The 24,219-nt window shown below is 40.9% G+C and overlaps 2 protein-coding genes across 7 annotated transcripts in view; one reads left to right on the plus strand and one right to left on the minus strand.

The window, feature by feature from the left end:
* CEP170 (centrosomal protein 170) overlaps window positions 1-22,174 on the minus strand; it is a 130,287-nt gene extending 108,113 nt beyond the window's left edge. For all 3 annotated transcript variants that reach the window (XM_025361798.1, XM_025361790.1, XM_025361781.1), the window contains exon 1: window positions 21,255-22,174. The gene's annotated coding sequence lies outside the window, so the exon portion shown is untranslated. The remainder of the gene's footprint in view (window positions 1-21,254) is intronic.
* The window catches only part of SDCCAG8 (serologically defined colon cancer antigen 8), a 246,914-nt gene continuing 244,868 nt past the window's right edge, over window positions 22,174-24,219 (plus strand). For 3 of the 4 annotated variants that reach the window (XM_025361809.1, XM_025361824.1, XM_025361831.1), the window contains exon 1: window positions 22,174-22,456. In XM_025361809.1, the coding sequence (XP_025217594.1) occupies window positions 22,184-22,456 (273 nt within the window). In that variant the 5' untranslated portion in view covers window positions 22,174-22,183. The remainder of the gene's footprint in view (window positions 22,457-24,219) is intronic. The other variant, XM_025361815.1, reaches the window with a different exon arrangement.

Raw genomic sequence — 24,219 nt, forward strand, 5'->3', positions numbered from 1 at the left:
AAATGCAAATCATGTATTATAAAAGCAAATGGTTTTATTCATAATTGGTAGCATTTATTGATGACTTAATATGAGTCAGGCACTGTTCTAAGAATTTCACATATATGTGTGTATACACACATAATTGTTTTTAGCTACAAAAATTCTTCAACTTTTAGAAAATGGACATAATGCATACTGATTATACATGAGAACCCCATTTTATAGAGTACTATAAAATAAAACCCAGTTTGTTTCTTCATTCGCAAGTCGTAAGCACCATAAGATACTGGGGAAAGAGAGTGGATCAATATAGAAAAATTTCTAATCTCATAGAAACAAAATAAACAAATAGCTAAATAAATGAATAAGAAAACTTCAGGGGCGGTGGGAAGAAAGAAACATGAAAAAGCAAAGAGGACAGGATAACTCAGGTGGTGCTGTTTCGGCTGGGGTGGTCTAGGGAAATATCTTTGCAAAACTAACGTGTGCTTAGAACCCATTCGAAAATTCAGCTCTGCTGTATAATTAATTTGATCTGGCACACAGAATGAAATACACTCTTGGAAAAAAATTCATTTATTTTAAATCTCCACCCTTATTTATATAGCTACTCCAAAAGAATAAATCCACAGCTGTGCTTTTTTTGGATACTTACCAAGATACTTGTTTCATGCTCATGTGAACAAACTCATTACTGGGAAAATTTCTGCTTTCATATGCTCATGATTATTCTGGAATGACTACTCTAAATTTTACCTTTATCATCTGCCATATATATTATTAATTCTTTTGTAAAAGGCAATTAAAGCAAATAGGTATAAAGAAAAAATATCAGCTGCAACTTAAATCTGAAATAGCATTAAAACTAAAAAGAAAAAAAAAACAAAAAAAAACACACTTCTCACAAAAATAAGTGAAGATTACATTCCAAATACCAAGCCACACATTCTGTGTCTGAGTTTATTACATTTTTTTTTTTTTTTTTTTTTTTTGAGACAGAGTCTTGCTCTGTCGCCCAGGCTGGGGTGCAGTGGCCGGATCTCAGCTCACTGCAAGCTCCGCCTCCCGGGTTTAGACCATTCTCCTGCCTCAGCCTCCCGAGTAGCTGGGACTACAGGCGCCCGCCACCTCGCCCGGCTAGTTTTTTGTACTTTTTAGTAGAGACGGGGTTTCACCGTGTTAGCCAGGATGGTCTCGATCTCCTGACCTCGTGATCCGCCCGTCTCGGCCTCCCAAAGTGCTGGGATTACAGGCTTGAGCCACCGCGCCCGGCCGTTTATTACATATTTTTAACAGAAGACTTAGATTTGACAGGAAAAGCTAGCAAGCCAGAGATTTAATAAAAGATTTCTTCATAGAAACCATTCAATAAAATGCTTAAAAGAAAATACCTAAGAAAAAATAAGTTATACTTTTCCATAAATTATCTAGGCATTAATAATTCTTGCTAGGTTTTCCTTGCCAATTTATGAAAAATGTTAAGTATGACTTGTTTGCTTTTGTAAAACTGTACTACCCTTTTTTTTTTTTTTTTTTTTGACGGAGTCTCACGCTGTGTCACCCAGGCTGGAGTGCAGTGGCGCGGNAGTGTAACTGAAACTTTGTACCCTTTGATCAACCTTCCCTTTGTCCCCTTTCCCCTTCCTCCTCCCTTCTCTCAGCCTTGGTAACCACCTTTCTACCCTCTCTTTTTTTTTTTTTTTTTGAGACGGAGTCTCACGCTGTGTCACCCAGGCTGGAGTGCAGTGGCGCGATCTCGGCTCACTGCAAACTCCGCCTCCCAGGTTCAGGCCATTCTCCTGCCTCAGCCTCCGAGTAGCTGGGACTACAGGCGCCCGCCACCACGCCCGGCTAGTTTTTTGTATTTTTAGTAGAGACGGGGTTTCACCATGTTAGCCAGGATGGTCTCGATCTCCTGACCTCGTGATCCGCCCGCCTCGGCCTCCCAAAGTGCTGGGATTACAGGCTTGAGCCACCGCGCCCGGCCAACTGTACTACCCTTAATAAAGCATAATTGTGTTGCTTTACACCAAAAAATCAATTAAGACTTAGATTCAGACATTTATCAAGTACCTCCTTTGTGCCAGTAACTGTGCTAACTGCTTCTATTAATACTTGCATTCTTTCATTTAATTCCCAAAACAAGCATTCAAGAAACATTTTTCCCTTAAGAAAACTAAAGTTAAAGGCTTATTCAAGGTTACAAATCTCGTATAAACACCTAGATTCAAATCTGGACCTTCAGCTACCAAATACGGGGCTTTTCCCACAAATCACTATCTCCTTTGTATTTTTCTTAAATATACCTTAAAATGATGCAGGTGATTATGCTAGTCTCGGATATGGCTACAGTTGGAGTATGACTGACAAGGAATATATTTTAACTTAACAAGAAGTTCTCTGACACTCTGTTTGGGCAATAAATGCCGACAGTTCATGTAAATTTCCGCCTACTTTCAATCTTCTCAGCTTCCTGTTTGGCCACCAGCAGGCTCCAAAATTCTCTCCTTGAGAAGTTCCCAGACAAGAAAGAATCAATCAGTTATTAAAAACAAAAACCAAAAATCAGCTGACCAAAAATCAGCGGATCAATCTAGAGAAATGAGGCAAATTTAGTAAACTGGGGTACAGCATGGATTAGAAACCTAGAATCTGAAAGAATAGTAAACTATCTGCAGGTTCACTAAATAACTATAAATCTGAAAAACTGCCAGATCATAGAGCACTAGGAGCAGGAAAAGACATACAAAGCCAATTCAAAGAGCTGAAACTGTCTACAGGAGGGAGTGACACTGGGAAGAAAGCAGTCTGAGTTTAGGGTCTGTAAGACCCTGAAAGCCAAATGCTTTGATTCACTGTTCTTAGCTCACTCATGACAACCATTTCTCTGTCATGCGCCTGTAATTAATTTTAGCATATCGCTAATTCTTGTGCCATTTAAAAACAGTTTCTGTTCATCTTCAATACCTTTTCCGATTCACTATACATTAACTATCTGGGAGGTGGGTACAAATCATTTCCATCGCAGCTTCAGTATAACATATGAAAACTGAATTGAAACTTCAAAGTGTAGAAAACTGAAAAGTCTCAGGGTCTATTTTAAGCAAGAATGTATTTAGTGAATATATCACTAACACACTTTACTGTATAACAGGAAGTTGCTAATTACTAGCCTAAATTATGCAGTTTTTATTTTTATCTTCATGTTAAATTATAATTTTTATAAGTATCTCTATACCAGCATTGTGCAACAGACTGTGATGATGGAAATGTTCCTGTTCAATACATTAGCCACAAGCCATATATTAACTATTGAGCACTTGAAATATGGCTAATACAACTAAAAAGATGAATTTTAAATTTCATTTAATTTTAATTAATTTAAATTTACATATTCATACGTGGCTAGTGGTACTCTAGCTAGTTCAGTTCTCAAACCAACAAATGACACTATTATTTACCTTAAGGATGGCTTTCGTTAAATATTTCATACTTACCGTATATAAACATGCAGAATGGCTGATAAAATAATGCATGCGGAAAAGAAAAATTTAATCAAAAGAAAATTAAGTGCTCTTGTATTTTAATTTAATTAAGAGAGTATCACTATAGGCCAGGCATGGTGGTTCACACCTGTAATCCCAGCAATTTGGGAGGCCGAGGAGGGTGGGTCACCCTGAGGTTAGGAGTTCGAGACCAACCTGGCTAATATGGTGAAACCCCATCTCTACTAAAAGTATAAAAAATTAGCTGGATGTGGTGGCGGATGCCTGTAATCTCTGCTACTGGGGGTGCTAAGGCAGAAGAATTGCTTGAGCCTGGCAGGTGGAGGTTGCAGTGGGCCGAGATTGCGCCACTGCACTCCAGCCTGGGCAACAGAGCGAGACTCCATCTCAAAAAAGATAGCATCATTATGACTTTCATACACATTAGTAAATTTAAACAATCGGGTCTATCTTCTGTCTAAAATTTTTAAATATTCATTGCACTGGCAAGACTGTTCTTTCATATACTGTAATTCTTAGGCTACGGATGTTTAAAGTGATTAGGTTTATCTTTACCAGAGGTATGTACATACCTAGGGCTATTACATACCTCTACGCCATGAGGTATGTAATAGTTCAGTGGAATTTCTTTGTAGTTTGATTGAGAAGGTGAAATACAAGAATTCTCTTAAGGGAGGGAATTGCTAGGCACAGCCAGCCTAAAGAATACTGAACCCTGGGAGGCCGAGGTGGGAGGACTGCTTGAGCCTAGGAATTCAGGACCAACCTACGCAACAAAGTGACACCCTGTCTCTCAAAAAAATTAAAAAAAAAAATTGCCAGGTGTGGTGATGCACCTGTAGTGCTAGCTACAAGGGAGGCTGATGCAGAAAGATTGCTTGGGCCCAGGAGGTCAAGGACACAGTGAGCCAAGATTGTGCCATTGTACTCTAGCCTGGGCAACACAGTGAACTGTCTTGGAAAAAATAAAAATAAAAAAATAAAAGAATATTGATATATTTCATTTAGAGAAAAGCTTCTGCAATTTTGAGGATAAAAAGAAGCTAACATGGATAAAAAATTATTGGCATTAATAGTCAACAAGTGGAAGTAACCCAAAACCTAATGGTAGATACATTTTTTAAAAGTATAAGGCCGGGCGTGGTGGCTCAAGCCTGTAATCCCAGCACTTTGGGAGGCCGAGACGGGCGGATCACGAGGTCAGGAGATCGAGACCATCCTGGCTAACCCGGTGAAACCCCGTCTCTACTAAAAAATACAAAAAACTAGCCAGGCGAGGTGGCGGCCACCTGTAGTCCCAGCTACTCGGGAGGCTGAGGCAGGAGAATGGCGTGAACCCGGGAGGCAGAGCTTGCAGTGAGCTGAGATCCGGCCACTGCACTCCAGCCTGGGTGACAGAGCGAGACTCCATCTCAAAAAAAAAAAAAAAAAAGTATAATTTTCCTCATTATGTTTGAATTTTCTTATAATAAACGTACTAGAGTGTATGGTGTATATACATGTATTAAAGAAAAACTCAAATCACCTAATCAGAAAGTAATTTTATAACAGAACTCAGTCCACATATTAGTAAATTTGAATTTCTGAAGTCAAAGTAAGTTTTGGAATTTGAACTATGGTGCTAATAGTTCATGGTTGAAAGTGTCCTCCTAATTGTTAAATCTAATGATCTCTAGTATTGCTATCTTAAATTACCTCTCAATATCTTTGACCATTCTTGCCTTCTACAAACATCACTCTGGTTTCCTCTCACTTCTGTGGGCACTCCTCAATCTCTTTTAAAGTGTCTACTTTTTCTTTAAATTCTGTTTTTAGGAGGTTACTTCCCTATACATAATCCCTTTGGGACTTCTTTGAAAACCCTGGGCTTCCAATATTGCTTATTATAATGTCACACATATAATGTCAAGTCAAAACGTTTTTTACAAGATCCAGACCTTCCCTCTAACTGCTTACTAGTCATTTTCAGTTCAAGGTCCTCAGATTTAATTTTTAAAAAACAGAACGCTTTCATCTAAAGAAATGTGCCTTTTTTCCTGTTCTCCCTGTCTTAGTGAATGGCATCACCAACTGCCCAGATATCTTATCTCCCACTCCCACTTTATTTAGGTAAGTCATTATGTCCCTTTGATTCCACCTCCTAAATATCTTGCTTGGTGCCTTTCCTCTTATCCCACTGGTACTTACCAATAAATTACTGCAGAACTCTTTTACCTGAATCCCTTGTCTCTAACCTCCCACTCTCCAAATCCTTCCTCTATCCAGCTATCAAAATTACATTTATAAAAGTAAATCTAATAATTTCACTCCCCAATTTTCAATAGCTCCCTGTAGAGTTCCAGATAGAATTCAAACTCTTCAGTTTTGAGTAAAAAGCCCTGTTAGCTCCCCATGTTACTCTGCCCCTCCCTTGTGTTCCATGTTCAACTGAATTTGAAAGTGAAAGCTCTGTGCAGTCCCAAGACCTTTCATAGTGAGCTTCTCAGCAACCACTTCCCCCAGGAAAACACCCATAGAATTCCCAGCCTCCCAATTCTCATCATCTATGCTGCCCTTCACATACACCTACAGCAACTCCTAAACTTCGTCGTACAAAATATACTTATTTTTGTCTATTTTCCCTTATAAACTGAGTTGCTTGAGTAAAGTGACTATTAGTAATCCTGGTATCTCTTGTACCTTGTATGGATGCCTGAAACTTTAGTAAATGTTCAGCAAACATTAATAGGTAGTAGTGGCACAATACAAACTTTTTCTGGTGAAGTTTTATCAAGAGGCCAATAGCCATATTAGAAATCTGACATAAAATTCATTGGGAATTTTCTGATTACTTAGTAATATGAATACAATCTGGTCGACCGTGGTGATGGCTCACCCCTGTAATTCCAGCACTGCGGGAGGCCGAGGAGGCTGGACCACCTGAAGTCAGAAGTTTGAGACCAGCCTGGCCAACATGGTGAAACCCCGTCTCTGGTAAAAATACAAAATTAACCAGGCGTGGCGGCACATGCCTGTAATCCCAGCTACTCAGGAGGCTGAGGCAGGAGAATGACTTGAACTTGGGAGGTGGATGTTGCAGTGAGCTGAGATCGCACCACTGCCCTCCAGCCTGGGCAACAAGAAACTCTGTCACAAAAAAAAAAAAAAAGAACACAATCCATTTAATATAAAATAAATCAGACTAGAATTGCAATAAGCAATTCATAGGATCAGTTTCAATATTCATCTCCTCACTTTGAAAGTTAAGCCGTTCACCACCACTGTTAGATGTTCCACCTTATTTCCTCAGAAGAACACCCTTGGTTAAGGAGATCACCTTAAGCTAATGGCTCTTAGACCTAGAATCACTTGTGGAGATTTGTACACACAAGCACACTTTTATGTGTGTATGTATTTATCAACGTCCAGGCTTCATACTTGAAGACTTCAACTTATAATCATAATATAACTGGTAAGGTATAGGTATCTGTATTTTTTTTTTAATTCTGTAGACACCACTGTGCACAGTTTAAGAGGCACTGATTTATGTATTTATTTTATTTTATTTTATTTTTTTGAGACAGAGTTTTTGCTCTCTTGCCCAGGCTGGAGTGCAATGGTGCGGTCTCAGCTCACTGCTACCTCTGCCTGCTGTGTTCAAGTGATTCTCCTGCCTCAGCCTCCCAAGTAGCTGGGATGTCAAGTGCCTGCCACCTTGCCTGGCTAATTTTTGTATTTTTAGTAGAGACGAGGTTTCACCATGTTGGCCAGGCTGGTCCTGAACTCTTAACCTCAGGTGATTCTCCCACTTCATCCTTCCAAAGTGCTAGGATTACAGGTGTGAGCCACCACACCCAGCCAGAAGCACTAATTTCAACAACAAAGTGCTTAATATTCCATTTTCACACTATGAAAACAAAGTTCAAAGTTTTAATAACATCTAAATGAACAGGGAATTGCAGAAGGCAAATTTTATTTTGTGTAGGAGGGTACCTCTGAACACAAAAATGAAAAGTTAATAAAACACAACTTTTTGCATGAATTATTTAGAAGTACTAAGGAATATGAATATTTTGAATCACAGATTCAGTTCAGGCCAACTGGTGCAAACTACAGGTGTGCTCCCCATTAAGACTACAGAACTAGAAAGTGCAAAAAACCAGGCACTAATAATTTAATTGCCTTATAAAACAATGTTAACAACATCCTTTCCTTTACCAAAATGCCACTACAACTAAAATGACTGCTTTGTGAATGAAAACACCTTCTATAAAGGTATTTTAAAATATAAAAGAAGGTAATGATATGATGACAGCTATAAAGAAATTATCCTAACTATATCAAGAAAATGTAGGCCGGGAGTGGTGGCTGACGCCTGTAATCCCAGCACTTTGGGAGGCCGAGGCGGGTGGATCACCTAAGGTCAGGAGTTTGAGACTAGCCTGACAACATGGAGAAAACTTGTCTCTACTAAAAATACAAAAATTAGCCAGGCGTGCGGCGGGCGCCTGTGATCCCAGCTAATGGGGTGGTTGAAGCAGGAGAATCCCTTGAAACCGGGACGCAGAGGTTGCAGTGAGCCGAGATGGCGGCACTGCACTCCAGCCTGGGCGACAAGAGCAAAACTCCGTCTCATTAAAAAAAAACAAAAAAACAAAAAAAACCCAAAAGTATATTTTCTAATCTCTCAAATAGACTCCTTCAGCTTGGACTGCATGGGCTGACAATACGGGAGGGTAGGCAGAGTGGGCTATGAAGCTGACTAGGAAGATCAAAAAGAAACAGAAAAGATATTACAGCACAGGAAAAGCATAATGTACTGATTTAGAACGCAGACTGGAGGAGGAGACTACAAATTGGGCCCAAGAACAAGAGAGAAAGGAAAGTCAAACATTAGAAATCTTAGTGGCAAGAGCAGACATCTGAGAAGTAGATGAAAGCAAATGGTTGTCAACACAGCATTCTTTGATGAACGATTCCTACCCCTCATCTTATTATATTTGAAGGGCAGGGGATGTTAATTTGGAATCCACCCAATATCCACTAGGAAAAGGTGCCAGATTCTAGTGATGAGTTATGTTTGTTTTTTTTTTTTTGAGACGGAGTCTCGCTCTGTCGCCCAGGCTAGAGTGAGTGGCGTGATCTCCGCTCACTGCAAGCTCCGCCTCCCGGGTTCCCGCCATTCTCCTGCCTCAGCCTCTGGAGTAGCTGGGACTACAGGCGCCGCCACCGCGCCCCGCTAATTTTTGTATTTTTAGTAGAGATGGGGTTTCACTGTGTTAGCCAGGATGGTCTCAATCTCTTGACCTCGTGATTCGCCTGCCTCAGCCTCCCGAAGGGCTGGGATTAAAGGCGTGAGCCACCGCGCCCGGCCAATGAGTTATGCTCTAAATGTTACTCACAATAAACACTAGACCTGCTTCTTCTAGATACCAAACGGTCCCATCCCCTTGTCCCCAGCGTATGGTACCCTCCCTAAAGCTCTAAATTTTACTTTAATTACCTTTCACCAAGTTGGATTCTATTTGTTCCTACCTCTCCAATTTATAAATTTTGAATTTTTTTCCCCCCTCCGAGATGGAGTTTTGCTCTGTCACCCAGGCTGGAGTGCAATGGCACCATCTCGGCTCACTGCAACCTTCCCCTCCCGTGTTCAAGCGATTCTCCCACCTCAGCCTCCCAAGTAGCTGAGATTACAGGCATGCACCACCACGCCCAGCTAATTTTGTATTTTTAGTAGAGACGGGGTTTCTCCATGTTGGTCAGGCTGGTCTTGAACTCCGGACCTCAGGTGATCCGCCTGCCTCGGCCTCCCAAACTGCTAGGATTACAGGCATAAGCCACTGTGCCCGGCCCTAAATTTTGAATTATTGATTCTTTATAGTAGATCCTTAACATTGCGGAATTTGTTGTACACCACTTACAATCATAGGATAAAGGCTAAGTGAGGTGGCTCATGCCTATCATTTCAGTGCTTTGGGAGGCCGAGACAGGAGGATCGCTTGAGCCCAGGAGTTTGGGGCTGCAGTAGGCTACGATTATGCCACTGCACTCCAGCCTGGGCGACAGAGTGAGAGGGAGGGAGTGAGAAAGGAAGGAAGGAGTCATGGGGTAAAACTTCAAGCAAGGGCTCTTATTTTTTACTAAATGGCCCAACATATAATTCCTTATGTAGGTAAAGAAGGGTAGGGGGATAGTGGAAGTGGAATGTAGTAAGATATAAAATTTAGAACGAATAATTTACTCCTGGATTAGATACTAAAGGGTAGAACCTCTGGATTAGAGAAACAACATAAGCTTCACTAAATAGCTCTTTAGCTTAAAAAACAGAAACAAAATTCAACTTACCATACTGATTTATTTATTTATTTATTTGAGATGGAGTCTTGCTCTGTCACCCAGGCTGGAGTGCAGTGGGGTGATCTCAGCTCACTGCAATCTCCGCCTCCTGGGTTCAAGCGATTCTCCTGCCTCAGCCTCCTAAATAGCTGGGACTACAGCTGCGTGCCACCAGGCCTGACTCATTTTGTATTTTTTTTAAAGTAGAGACAGGGTTTCACCATGATGGCGAGGCTGGTCTCGAACTCCTGATCTCGTGATCCACCTGCGTCAGCCTCCCAAAGTATTGGGATTACAGGCAGGAGCCACCACGCCCGGTCATCATTCCTCTTTAAAAGTAGATACCACACACACACACACACACACACACACACACACACACACGCCCTACCCCCAAAAGGAATAACTCAATGTCATGTGTCAATGTAGTTAGCTGTTTACAGAAACACCTACTTCACCAAAACTACTGGAGTGAAAAACAGTATGTTCATTTTTTAACTGTCTTTTTTAATATAACAGTGATAGGTTGGAAAATATTTCAATAGTACATTCAGAAAATGTAAAACTGAAACATGATTAGCCTCAATTAATTTAAGAGTACTTTAGTCAGACACACACAAATGCTAATATCTGCAATTTACTTTGAAATGCATCAAAATACAAGATACAATGATAAATGGAATGATGAATAAACGGCTAGGTATGTGATAAAACTGGTACTGTGTTACTGGTAGAATCAACATGGTGAGCATATGAGTGGTCACTGTCAAATTCTTTCAACTTTCCTGTATATCTGAGAATTTCCATTTTAAAAAAAGAAAAAATCTAGAATAACCACCCCACCAAAACAGAGAGCTCCGTGCATCTCACACTCACCCTCAAAAATGTATCTCCCAATTTAATTCTAGTGAAAAGAGGAAATTAAAAAACAAATAGTTTAGAAAGTAAAAACTCTGGGCCAGGCGTCGTGGCTCACACTTGTAATCCCAGCACTTTGGGAGTCTTGGGCACGCAGACAGCTTGAGCTCAGGAACTTGAGACCAGCCTGGGCAACACGGTGAAACCCCATCTTTACCCAAAATACGAAAAAATTAACTGCGCGTGGGGGCGCGTGCCCTGTATTCCCAATTACTTGGGGAACTCAGGCAGGAGGATCACTTGAGCCCAAGAGATCCAGGCTGCAGTGAGCCGAGATCCCCCCTACTGCACTCCAGTCTGGAGGACAAAGTGAAACAAAAGAAAAAAAAGATAGTAAAAAGAAAAAAGAAAGTAAAAACTCTGGGGAGTTATACAATAAACTGACACAGCAGGCTATATATGACTAAACACATTCAAAAAAACATTATCAATTAACACATTTGTATGTAAAAATTCAAATCACAAATACGACAGGCATGAATTTAATAAAATTTTGGGTAGTGAGATTATTTCATAAGAAAAAGGAAATGAGAAATTTGATTATACACATGTTAAAATCTTTGTTGGGTAAAAATAACAAATTTAAAAGGCAATGACAATCTGGGAAAAATTTTTTACAGTATCTATTACACAAAAGCTGTTACAAGTGAGGGTAGCAAGGGGATACAACAGAAGTATGGTGATCCTAGAATCTGTCACAAGTGAATATAATGACGGACAATCCTTTAGAAAAAAACAAGCAAAAGGAACACACACAAGCAATTCAGATCGGAAATACAATGGCCAATAAGCATATTTTTTTAAAATGTTAAGTGTTACCGGTAAGAGAAATTTAAATAAGGTTTTTTTTGGTTATTGTTTATCAAAGTGGCAAAACTGTCCAGATTGGGTGGCTCATGCCTGTAATCCCACCACTTTGGGAGGCTGAGACAGGACGACTGCTAGAGCCCAGGAGTTTGAGACCAGCCTAGGCAATAAAATGAGACCTTGTCTCTGTGAAAAATAAAAAAAACTTGGCCAGTGTGGTGGGTGGCTCACGCCTGTAATCCCAGCACTTTGGGAGGCTGAGGTGAGCAGATCATGAGGTCAGGAGTTCGAGACCAGCCTGACCAACATGGTGAAACCCCATCTCTACTAAAAATACAAAAATTAGCCAGGTGTGGTGGTGTGCGCCTGTAATCCCAGCTACTCAGGAGGCTGAAGCAGGAGAATCGCTTGAACCTGGGAGGCAGAAGTTGCAGTGAGCCGAGATCACGCCATTGCAATCCAGCCTGGGCAACAGAGCGAGACTCCGTCTCAAATAAAATAAAATAAAATAAAATAACTTAGATGTGCATGGCGGCCCATGCCTACAGTCCCAGCTACCTGGGAGGCTGAGTGGGTAGGATCCCTTGCCTCCAGGAGGTAAAGGCTGTAGCAAACCACGATCACACCACTCCACTCTAGCCGGGGCAACAGAGCAGGACCTTGCCTCAAAAAAAAGAAAAAAGAAAGCAAATTTTTAAAAAGATATGCAATATTCAGCACTGATGAAGGGTTGAAGGAACACACAGTTTTATATGCCAGTGGTAAAAGAATAAACTGATATAAACTGGAGGGGGTAATTTTATTGAAGTTAGAAAAGGTTTAATTAGTAGAATTCTGCATTTGTATCTGCATTGTATTTTAACCATAATTTGTTGAAATCAAAGAAAAACATTGATTTGCACAGAAATTCAGAGTTAGAAATGTCCATTACAGTGTTATTTTTTTATTTTTTATTTCTTGAGACAGAGTCTCGCTCTGCTGCCCAGGCTGGAGTGCAGTGGAGCAATCTCAGCTCACTGCAACTTCTGCCTCCTGGAATCAAGCAATTCGCCTGCTCAGCCTCCCGAGTAGCTGGGATTACAGGTGTGCACTACCAAGCCCAGCTAATTTTCGTATTTTTAGTAGAGACGGGGTTTCCCCATGTTGGCCAGGCTGGTTTTGAACTCTTGACCTCAAGTGATCTGCCAGTCTCGGCCTCCCAAAGTGCTGGGATACAGGCATGAGCCATTGCGCCCGGCCTGTTGTTTACAATTTTAAAAATGCAATTTAAAAAATATCTTTAATTTTCATAAATTGTATGTAAGTAGATGATATGTTTCAGAAGACAGACTCTATACCACCATTAAAAGTTGGAGCCAAAAAGTTTAACTTCATGATAAAATGTTACCAAATTAAACTGGAATAGACAAGATTATATAACACGGCTACTGGCTAGTGGGATTATAATAGTACTTAATGGTAGAAAATCTTGTTTTCTAAATTTTCTGCCATGTATTAGGATTAGATTTTTAATATAAAAAAGTATTAAAAAATAAAAGGGCCTTCAATTTGCAATGCATTATATGCATTTCTTTTTATCTGAGGAGAAGTATGTAATGACCAACCATAGCAAATCATATTATACAAGGTTTGCAAGATACCTAAATGTTGTGCAGGTATAGCCCCACTGCCTCCAAAAGCTGACTGCACAAAGTCCTGCATTTGCGATGCTCCTTTTTCACCAAAATAAGTATTTTGCACTTAACCCCTATTATCATCAAGGGGACTCATTTCTCCTACCCTCCTGTTTCCTCAAATCAGTTTCTAGCTGGCTGCCAAGCGTTCAAAACCCCTAACCAGTCCCTAAGCTTTGAATGTGCACTTTTTCTATTCTGTGTAACGTGACAAACCAGTACTGAGTTGAACACCTTCCAGAAAAAAGTTGGTTAAAAGAAGAAAGTCTTCCTGGCCGGCCTAGGGAAAAAACCGTAAGCATTGCTCACTTTTCCACCTAAAGTCTCTTTATCTGGACAGTTTAGAATTAAAGGATGAATTCAGGATTGGGGAAAAAAGCTATTATCTTAAAACTTGGTTTTTTTTTTTTTTTTTGAGATGGAGTCTCACCCTGTTGCCCAGGCTGGAGTACGGTGATGTAATCCTGGCTCACTACAACCTCCTTCTCTTGGGCTCAAGCAATTCTCCTTCCTCAGCCTCCTGAGTAGCTGGGATTACAGGCCTGCGCCACCACCCCTGGCTAATTTTTGTATTTTTGGTAGAGACAGGGTTTCACCATGTTGGCCAGGCTGGTCTCGAACTCCTGACCTCAGGTGTTCCACCCGCCTCGGCCTCCCGAAGTGCTGAGATGACAGGTGTGAGTCACTGCGCCCGGCCTGGTTGTTTTTATCCTCTTTCTAGCATCAAGCCCTTTCCTCTACCCTCAAGAATATTATAAAATGATGTGCAAAACTGCCTATGGGGATAGAATGCAGAGGAAGTAAAAAAAACATTCCTACAGACTCAAAATGAAAAATATTTTTATTTGCCAACATACATAGTTCTTCAAATCTAACACCATCAAGTTGGTACCACACTTGGGGCAGTAAGGGAAGGAGACCCCTACCTGCAGTTATACCTTTCATTTGGCTTTTACATCCACCTCATTTGGCTACCACAATAAAGCTCTGAGGTAGCTGGCCTATCACTAGCTTCCTGAAAAATTCTTCCCATGCAACAGCATCGCTTCTCCTGTTCAAACATAGAGGCAGCAGCAGCGGCCATACCCATCCACGTAGGAACAGCATTGGCCTCTTCATGAGTAAAACTTTGTTCAGGGCTTTAGATTTCGTAGTTTCCAGGGGAGAATAACTGTGAACATTCATGTTGATAAACCAGATGGAAGAAAGGAAATTGCTTTCTCAGAGACCGTTCAGAAAGAAAGAGGATACTGCCTGATTTCTTAGGAAGTATTTAGGTGATTAAAGGTGATACAGGTCACTCCTTATCTCTAAAAATACTTCCTTTACTTGGCTTGTGGGACAATATACTCTTCAGTTTCCTCACACCTCACTGGCCACTTTTCAATCCTCCTCGATGGCACCTTCTCTTTTGCTCAGCTTTCCATGTGGAAAGTACAAGTTCTCAATTTCTGGATCTCTTCTCCGTCTAACTCCCTACCCGAGAGATCCCTTTAAGTCTACTGGTGATGCTTAACATTTAACTATCTTCAGTCCAAACCTCTCCTCTGAATTCTTGACTCACATCTCCAACTGCCTACCTGAGGTGTCCTCTTAGGTGTTTAACAGACACTTCAAACCAACATGTCCAAAACGTTTGACTCTCTAAAGCCAGAACCTAATAACTTTCACTAATGCCACTACTGTCGCTCTACTCTAAACCATTAACGTCTCTTAAACCAGATCATTCCAGTCATTTCCTCGCTTATCTCATGGTTCCCAGTGGCTTAAAGAATACCCAGAGCCATTCTTTAAAAATATAAACCATCTTTTGGGCTGTGCTCAAAATCCTCCAATGAACACTCACAGTACTTAAAATCAACCAATAAAATCTCTATGCAACCTCATTTCCTCCTATAAGCACCTTTTCCTCACTCACCTTCAGCCACAGTATTCTCCAAATTGACTTATCCCGTTCCTGCCTCAAAACCACTGCACCAGAGTAGAATACTCTCCACTCAGATACCTACAGGCTTGCTTCCTTACCTAATGCAAGCTCTCTGCTAAATGTCACCTCAGAAAGAGGGATTCCCTAACCACTCTAAAACAGTTCTCAAGGTGTAGCATAGTGGATAAAGAGGCTATTTTTTTGTGTCATACAGGGGACACAAAATATATATTTATATTTGCTTGAGGTAAAGAAAAATTCATGGCCAGGCATGTTGGTTCATGCCTGTAATACCAGAACTTTGGGAGGCTGAGGAAAGAGGATCACTTAAGCTCAGGAGTTCAAGACCAGCCTTGGCAACATAGTGAGACCTCATCTCTACAAGAAATTAGCTGGGCATGGTGGCACATACTTGTAGTCCCAGCTACTCAACAGGCTGAGGTGGGAGGATCGCTTAAGCCCAGCAGGTCAAGGCTGCAATGAGCTGTGATCCTGCCACTGCATCCCAGCCTAGGTGACAGAACAAGACTCTGTCTCAAAAAAAAAAAAAAAAAAAAAAAAAAAAAAAAAAAAAGTTCACTGAAGAATACGTAAGAAATAATAAAAATAGCTACTTACTGGATTGGCAAAAGTGGTAACTCAGCAGACAAGATGTAGGGTGAAGAGGTTTTTCATATTATTTCTTTTCAACATATTATTTGAAAACTACCTGAATGAACATTTGAAAATAAATTTAAAAGAGCAGTCGTCCATCACTATCTCTTTACCTTGATTAATTTTTCTTCATCGCATCTATCCTTACGTGACTTTATATCATAAAAGAATTATCCATATCCTCCACTATATTGTAAACTTCATCTAATTCCTTTACTACTGAAGGATATAATGGTTTTCTCTTTAATTTAAAAAACAAAAGAAGGTCAGGTGCCGTGGCTCACACCAGTAATCCCAGCACTTTGTGAGGCCTAGGCGGTGGATCATGAGGTCAGGAGATCAAGATCATCCTGGCCAACATGCTGAAACCTTGTCTTTACTAAAATACAAAAAATTAGCCAGGCACGCCTGTAGTCCCAGCTACTCGGGAGGCTGAGGCAGGCGAATAGCTTGAATCCAGGAGGCGGACGTTGCAGTAAGCTGAGACTCCGCCACTGCACTCCAGCCTGGAGACAGAGCAAGACTCCGTCTCAAAAAAACAAAAACAAAAACAAACAAACAAAAAACCCCAAAAAACAAACAAACAAAAGCCATCCAAATGGTTTTCATTATTTTTGTGTCACCTTTCTTCCCAGCATCTTTTATTTACGTAACATGTATTCTATTTATAAATGTGCATGGCTTCGTCCTTGGCTATATTAAGTATATGGCCAGGATGAAGACATAAGAGTTTGCCCTGTTAAATTTATAAATGTCAAAAAGCCAGGAAGGAAAGCTAATCCCTTGGATGAACGAATCATGATTCAAGAAGATCCCAAGTTTTAACTATGGCTACGTTCACGGAGATGAAATTTAATAGGGTGCAATGGTAAAATACTGCTTTAAAAACATCATCAGTGTGTATATACACAATGGGACAGATCTAGCTACGTGTAAAAATGTTGATTTATGTTGACTACGTCAGTGGTTTCCAGACCAATTTTCTAGAAAACAAAGTAAGAATCAACATAAGGCTGCCAACTTTTTATTGGTTAATTAGGAACACTAAAAGAAAACAAAACCCCATGACCAACATCAAAAGAAACTTAACACCTATCATTAACAGGTGTTACTAACACTATCATTTAATAAAGGCCATTTATGAACATTAGAAAAGGAGAATAAAATCTCAAAAAATAATCCCTTGAATTACATAACTATAACTTGAGAAGCCATGTAACGTTTCTCTCTCTCTCTGTTTTTTTGCTTTGAATTAGCAGAGATTACTGTTGTTAAAGAGTTGATACAATTTTAGACTTTAAACACAAGTGTGTATGGCTTGAAATAAGAAAAGGGACAATTTCACTGCACTTTGCATTCAGACCCTAACTGCAGAATTAAATATGGAAACAAGCTCAGAACACAAAGAATGGCACTGACAGAACTGATTGAATCCAACTTAGAGATGTGAGGGATGGCAAAGGAAATTACATGAAGTTGGAGGTGTTGTTAACATTTAGACAAGAGAAAATCTAGTTAATACACTGAGAAAAACCTTACTTCATCTTACTTCTAAAGACTGAATTGCAACCAATGGGAAGAAGTTATATAGTAAAAGCAGCTACTAGCTCAATTTAAGTAAGATCTTCCTGTTACACTTTTTGGAAGCTAAACAGGCTTTTCTATGTCCAGGGAAGGGTTTGTGGAGAAGTTGGACCTAATAATATCTCAGAGATATTAGTAGTGGGTGGCACATTGTATGAGCTGACTTCTAAAGTTCCCTTGAATTCTAAAATTGTATGAACCAGAGTAAGGAAACAAGTGGTACTCTTTAACTTACTAAGATGAGTAGAAAGAATTTTGGCTTTAGCCAGAAAGACGAAGGTTCAATTATAGGCCCTATCAGTTAGGAATGTGTAACACAGAGGCAAAGTTATTCACTAACTTTATGCTTCAAATTTTTTCAATGTGTAAAACTAATACCTTAATTTAGAAATTTGTTGCATAAATTAAATACACACACATCACAGACACACTTCAGGAGATGTTCAATATTTAGTAGGTATTATTCAACTATTCAATAAATATTGTGTTTCAAAGGGTAATATTTTCTATATCATTTATTAATTATGGATATACCTAAAAAATGACTTGTTCTCTGCTATGTGTCATTTGTTTTTCAGACCTCAACAATGCATGCTTGGGATTCTTCTCCACTTCTATACTTTGTCACAATCCCTGTTTGTATGTAAGTAGATTTTATGAAGTTTTCTTTAACTTTGCTTTTGCTGTTTTGTTTCTGCACCTTTATTTGATACAAAAGTGGGCTTTACCGGTAACACACATTGGCTATGTCACTGGCTTTGGCTAAAACATTTCTGCTAAACTGTACAATATATCCAGTTTAATCAACCACACTACCAGACAGATGTTTTTTCTCTCTCACAATGGCTAACTCACTGCTGAACAATCCTTCATGAAATATTTGAGTAAGTAAATCAAAACCTAGGGTATTTGATTAGAAATTTTGGTTATTAATGAGATAAAGATGGTCTGATATTTCTTCCCATCAAAAGTATCCCATTTCTTAATGAAACAGATCAATATTGAATGCTTCAGTCAATATTATCTACTTACCAAGCATTCTTCAAATGGCATGTAACTGCTCTTTTGTTATACTTCCAGAATAATTTGCAACTGTACAGATATTTTAGTTAGCAATTAAATATCAGGTTGTCTGTCAGATACTTAGTTGAAAAGTACACTGCTTAACATCCCAGTGTTTGGGACAGATAAGAAAGAAAAGTCTTTACATATTAATTAGTATAGAAAAAATATTTTTCAGGAATAGAATTTTGTGGAATAAAAAAAATTTTGACAAAAAAACTTAAGCATATACAATATTTAGTACTAGATGAGCATTATCTAATTGCAATCAGATACAATAATAAAACTAGTTCTTTTTTTCAGTAGATAAAAAGGAACAAGAAACTGATACTTAGAACAAATCAAACAAATCACGAGGCACAGAATTTTAAAAAGTACCATAGCAGCATTAATATGCAGAATGTATGCTAAGGTTTACAGTATAAATTTCACTATTCTAATGTTAAAATAGGGAACAGGCAGATTATTTCCATACAAAATAATCTCAGAACACAATGAAATTTACCAGTAAAATACATTTAAAGCATGATTGAATATAATTCCACACACTGAAATTTAGTTACACATTTTTTAAAGTTGAAATTTAAGATAAATAATAAATCCTTTAAAGAAGTCTATTAAAATGCAACATAAAATTAAACGATTAAAATTATAAGGCAAGAAAAGAGTACTTTATGGCAAAATCAACCCAATAAAAAACAAAGTTAATATATCTTAAAATGTAAATTCTAGTTTAAGTTGAAAGTAATCACTAATAACTCATTAATGATTACAACTCATTAACTGTGGTAAAATAAACATCACAGGCTCTTGTTATGCAGAAATTTTATTTTTAACACAGCCTATAGAGTTATCATCATATTATTATAAAATACTATTGATTTTCAAGAAATAATACTAAAACCTACCATTAAGTAGTAGGGGAAACACTGCAACACTTCGTTTTTATGAAAAGCACATGTTAGGACATCTTTCCTCATTTAGTAAGTTACTTTATACAACTAAAGGTCCATTTCAGAAGAATTACTACTTTTACATCGCAGAGGCAAGAACCTGATTAATAACGGTGAGAATCAAGTTCAGTGATAGTCACAGCCTGCTCAAGGAGAGCGTAAAGAAGCTTTCCATACATTTTCACAGGGTAAAAGGGCTAGGGGGACACAGGAAAGATCACTCTGCAGAATGGACCTTGAGTTTCATTTGGCTCTGCCTTCCATTAACAGTCAGGCTTGGGCAGACAAGTCAGTTAACTTTCTGAGTTTTAGTGTCTTCCTCTGTCAAGTGCACTTGGGCTCTTCCGTGTTACCTACAAAGTTAGGAAGAGCTAAAGGCAGCCCTAGTTTTACTTTTTAAAAAATGACAGAAAAATACGTAACTTGCTATTCATCAGTGTACTGTTTCCAGAGCTGAATTCCTAAGTCTCTGAAGCATACCCAGTTAGGGTTATACCAGTGAAGATCCAGATGCTATAGTCAAAATGTCACTCTCTCCTCTCCCATTATTCCTCCACCTGCTCCTCCCCATCCTGCTTTATCCGCTCTTCTGGTGTGTTTTAAGAAGCAACGCCAGCAAACGGCTGTATGCATTGTAAACTTGAGGATGAAATCGTTTTAAAAGATGCATTTTCAATCAAATGTATCATCTGCTTCGCCAAATTCCTCCCAAATGGCTAAATTTTCATTAATACAATAAACATGAGGTAACAACTTCGGAAACAGAAATGAACTGGGCCAGTTGTTTTGTTTGTTCTACTTGCTTAAAAAATAAAACGGAAAGATGTATCTATTCCTTCAGGAACATAAATGCATTACCCGCCCATTGAAAAAACAATTCTGCTGGTTCATTTCCCTGACACAACAGCTTCGTTGTCAGGCCCTCTCCAGCCCAGGCTCCAATGTCACCTAGTAATTTTATATTGATCACCTTGGCAGTGCTTGGACTCCAGCAGGCATAGTCCCTGTCTCCCTTACATTCCTCAAAAATAAATTAAATAAATAAATAAAACTCTACGAAACGCCACCGAACAGAGATTCTGTGACTTAGTAGACAAATCCCACGTCTTCCCGCCCTGTGTTAGGCAGCTGCAAATGTTATTTTTTCATCGCTTGCATAAAATGGAAGCGAAACGTACCAAAACCCTATATTTGAATCCTAGGACAATGAAGCCGACAGGAAGCCACTCTCTCCTCCCCCGGGTTTACTACGGAGCCAGAGCCTCTGCGGGGTGCAGTCGCCTGGCAGGGTGCATGACAGCGCGTCTTCCACGCCCTCCCAACGCGTCCAAAAGGCTCCTCGCCTGACCTCGCCAACCGCCTCACACCTCAAAACCAACCACACAAAAGGGATCGGCCCGCGGAACTGCTCCAATCGGGGAAAAATCCCTTCCCCAGCGACAGCGCAGCCATTCCCTCCAATGCTCCGCCCGCACCCCTCGCAAACTGCTACGGCGGAAGGGGGAGGGCTGCACAAAGCCAGGAGAAAGCTGAAAATGAGTCAATGCACTTAGGGGACGCGGAGGCGGCGGCAAGGGGCTCGGGAAAGCCGGGGGGCCGCAGGACTGGAGCTCCCGAGGGCGGCGGGTGGGGGATGGGAAGGGTGGTCCCGTCCAGACCCTGGTCCTGGGCGGGCAGAGGGTGGGGGTGGCGGCGCCGCGCGGAGCATCCGGGAAGCGCCCCCTTCGCGGTCCAGCCCCGCAGCCCCGCACCCCCGCCCCGCGGCGGGCCGCGCCCGAGTCCTCGCTGCAAACCCGAGGAGCAGGACGTGGAAAAGCAGCCGCGGCGGCGGCTGCGGCGCCTACACCGAGCAGCCGATCGCATCACTTACCCCTCACAGTGGCGAGAGGGACCGGACGGGGGAGGCGGGGCGCGTCGCGTCCCGTGAGTCTCTCGCACGCCGTCCTCCCCCCACCTCGTCGTCGTCGCCGCCGCTGTTGTCGTCGCTGCCGCTGCGGTCGAGCTCCGGGGCCCTCAGCTCCGCTGGGCAATAACGTTATTCCACACACGCCCCACACATAGCGGTAACGGCAAAGAGCGGCTGCCTAGTGCGCAGGCGCCTCGGGAAAGGGCGAGGAGCCGGACCCTATCCCCTCCTCCTGCCCAGTTCCAACGATTCCTTACTGCGCAGGCGCCAGACACAGACAATGAAAAGGGGTTGTGCGAGGGTCTCACCCACACGTTTTTCCAGCTTGCCCACTGCGCAGGCGTGCCCCGAAAGACCAGCTAGAACAATGAAGAGGACCTCGGAGTTAGGTGGGACCGCAACCAACAAGGACTACAGTTCCCAGCGGGCAGAGCGCCAACTCCAAGTGGAGGTCCGGTTACTGGGCATGCTAGGAGTTGTAGTGTCGGCCGCGTTTTCAATCTAGGCTGTTTGGAGGATTTAGAGCTTCTATTTCTTGAGGATTTATTCGACCGTTTAAAAAAATATCGCAACCGAAGCAGGGTTCAGAGGTTCCTCTCTGCGTCCTTGAGTAACTTAGGGATCAACTGCTGCATATTAGCAAATTTCGAAGCGTCAAGGCCTTCAGTGAACCCTTTCTGTCATTTGGGGTGGTCCAGGCAGCAGAAGAGTGGGATGGAGGCGGGACTAAACCAGGCTGGGCTGGAGGAAAAGGGCGGGGCCTGCAAGCCTGTCTCTTGGCAACAGGCTCTGGCAGCCCAACCGTCCGAGCTAGCGCCTGGTGCGCAGTGGTCTCTGGGAATTGTAGTGTAGCTGGAAGGCTCTCAGGATTGTCGAGCTTGGAGGCGCTGAACATGAGGACTACAACTCCCGAGGTCCAACGCGAGGGCCAGTGGGTGGGAAGAGCCCCCACGAGCTTCGTGAGGGATTCTAGGCTCCCCTGTGACAGCCACGGCAGGAAGCAGGCGGGCGCTCCGCGGCCACAGGCCTGCTGTTTTCGGAAGGGAGAAAGCTGGACATTTCTCCACGTAACTCCCAGCTCTGGGCCTAGAGTGTGTGCATGGCGAAGTCCCCGGAGAACTCTACCCTGGAGGAGATTCTGGGGCAGTATCAACGGAGTCTCCGGGGTGAGTTGCTCCAAACCTCTGTCCCTAGCCCCGAGGTGCCCAGGGCCTAGTGGGCGGGAGCAGACCAGGTGCGTCTCCTAACACCTGGGTCTGCCCCATCCAGGCTACAGAGGAGCAAGATGGATGTTTGCTGTGGTCTTCTGAGGAGGATGAAGTAGTTTGATTTAGTTTTTACAGTTAAGCAACGATGTTTCCTCAGATTCCCTTAGTTACCTGAATCAACTCCTTGATCTTGGCATCCTTCTCAACCAGCGACAGCAGAGACTCTTGGATAGCTCTATGTCATTTTTGCCCAGTTCCCATACTTTGTTGTTTAATCCAATAAAAGTCTGATGCACAGTTTTTACACATTTAAATTATGGCATAGTGGATTGAATGTGATTTATAGGATCCGTGGGAGGAAACACTAATAATTATTTTAATCACAACAGCCCCCATTTAATTGGTCTAGGCTATTTGCATACAGTAAATCATCTACAGCTTACAACAGTTGTATGAATATTTTACACATGGGGAAATCGAAGCTCAGAGAGGTTGAATTACAGGCCAGAGCCCACACAGCTGGTTAGTTGCAGAGCCAGGTATTATCAGGCTTGTCTGTCTTCAAAGCCTATCTAATCAAGCCATAATTACTATTATCAAAACCTTATTAATTCAGATTGTCTTACCACATTACCCTATGAGCAAGTATCTGTACAAGTAATGTCTGTATTTATTTTCTTTTAAGCTCTGTTGGACTTAATGTCTGTACTTTTAGATGGCGCTGTCACCTTGGACAATATATATGACATCTAGAAATTTCGATTCTGTTATAATGGAAGTTATGGAATTGTCCATAGGGTTATTGTGGGGAGCAAATGAAATAATCCCATAAAGCAGCGACTTTAAGACTCCTTAAAATGTTTACCTATAGTAAGAAATAAATTTTATATGGGACACATGTGTACGTATAAACTAAGTTTCAGTGAAGAATTTTTATTCTACTAAATGTAATAAACTCTGCTTTCTATTCTGTTGCATTTTCATAACCCTCTAAGTCATGACTGTTTAGGACATTTGGAATACTAAGTTATGAAGCATATGTTGTTCTGCATAATATGCCTACTATGTGTCAGTGCCTCCTACCATGTGTTAAGCATACCAGGTGCTAGACAGGCAGTAAGGAACAAGACAAAGTTCCTATCCCCATGGAGCTTCTAGATTACTTGGGGAGAAAGACAACAAAAAATTGTAGATTACTATGATAGAAAATAAGGGTAAACATCACTGCTTACTAGACAAGCACTCATTAAATGTTAGTTGTTATTTATACTTGTTACTTAGAGCAAAGTGAAGGTTTTTCAATATTAGAAAGTATCTTTCCATGACTCTAGATTTTATAAGGGTTACTATGCATTGTTACATCGGTCAATTGTGTTACAAACTGTCAACATTCTCAGTATTCAAACTGCAGGAGTAAAAAAATTGGTTTTAATGAACACCTTCCTCAAGCTACTGATGTTTCTAGAGCTGTTAGATACAAAATAAACACTTGTAACTTTTCATTTGGAAGCAAGAAAAATACTGTGCACAATGATATGAGTAATTTTAATTTTTAAGATTGGCAAACATTTTTTGTTTTCATTGAAAGTTTTTCCTGATGCTTCTCTTCCTTTGACCTTATTTTAAGCCTTTATATAATTGTTGGAGGCTGTTTAACATTAGGCATTTTAACGCAGTAAAGGGGTTCCTTTTAAATTAATGTTATAGTAATATGTTTAATA

The sequence above is a fragment of the Theropithecus gelada genome, chromosome 1 (assembly GCF_003255815.1).
Source record: "Theropithecus gelada isolate Dixy chromosome 1, Tgel_1.0, whole genome shotgun sequence".
Lineage (NCBI taxonomy): Eukaryota > Metazoa > Chordata > Mammalia > Primates > Cercopithecidae > Theropithecus > Theropithecus gelada.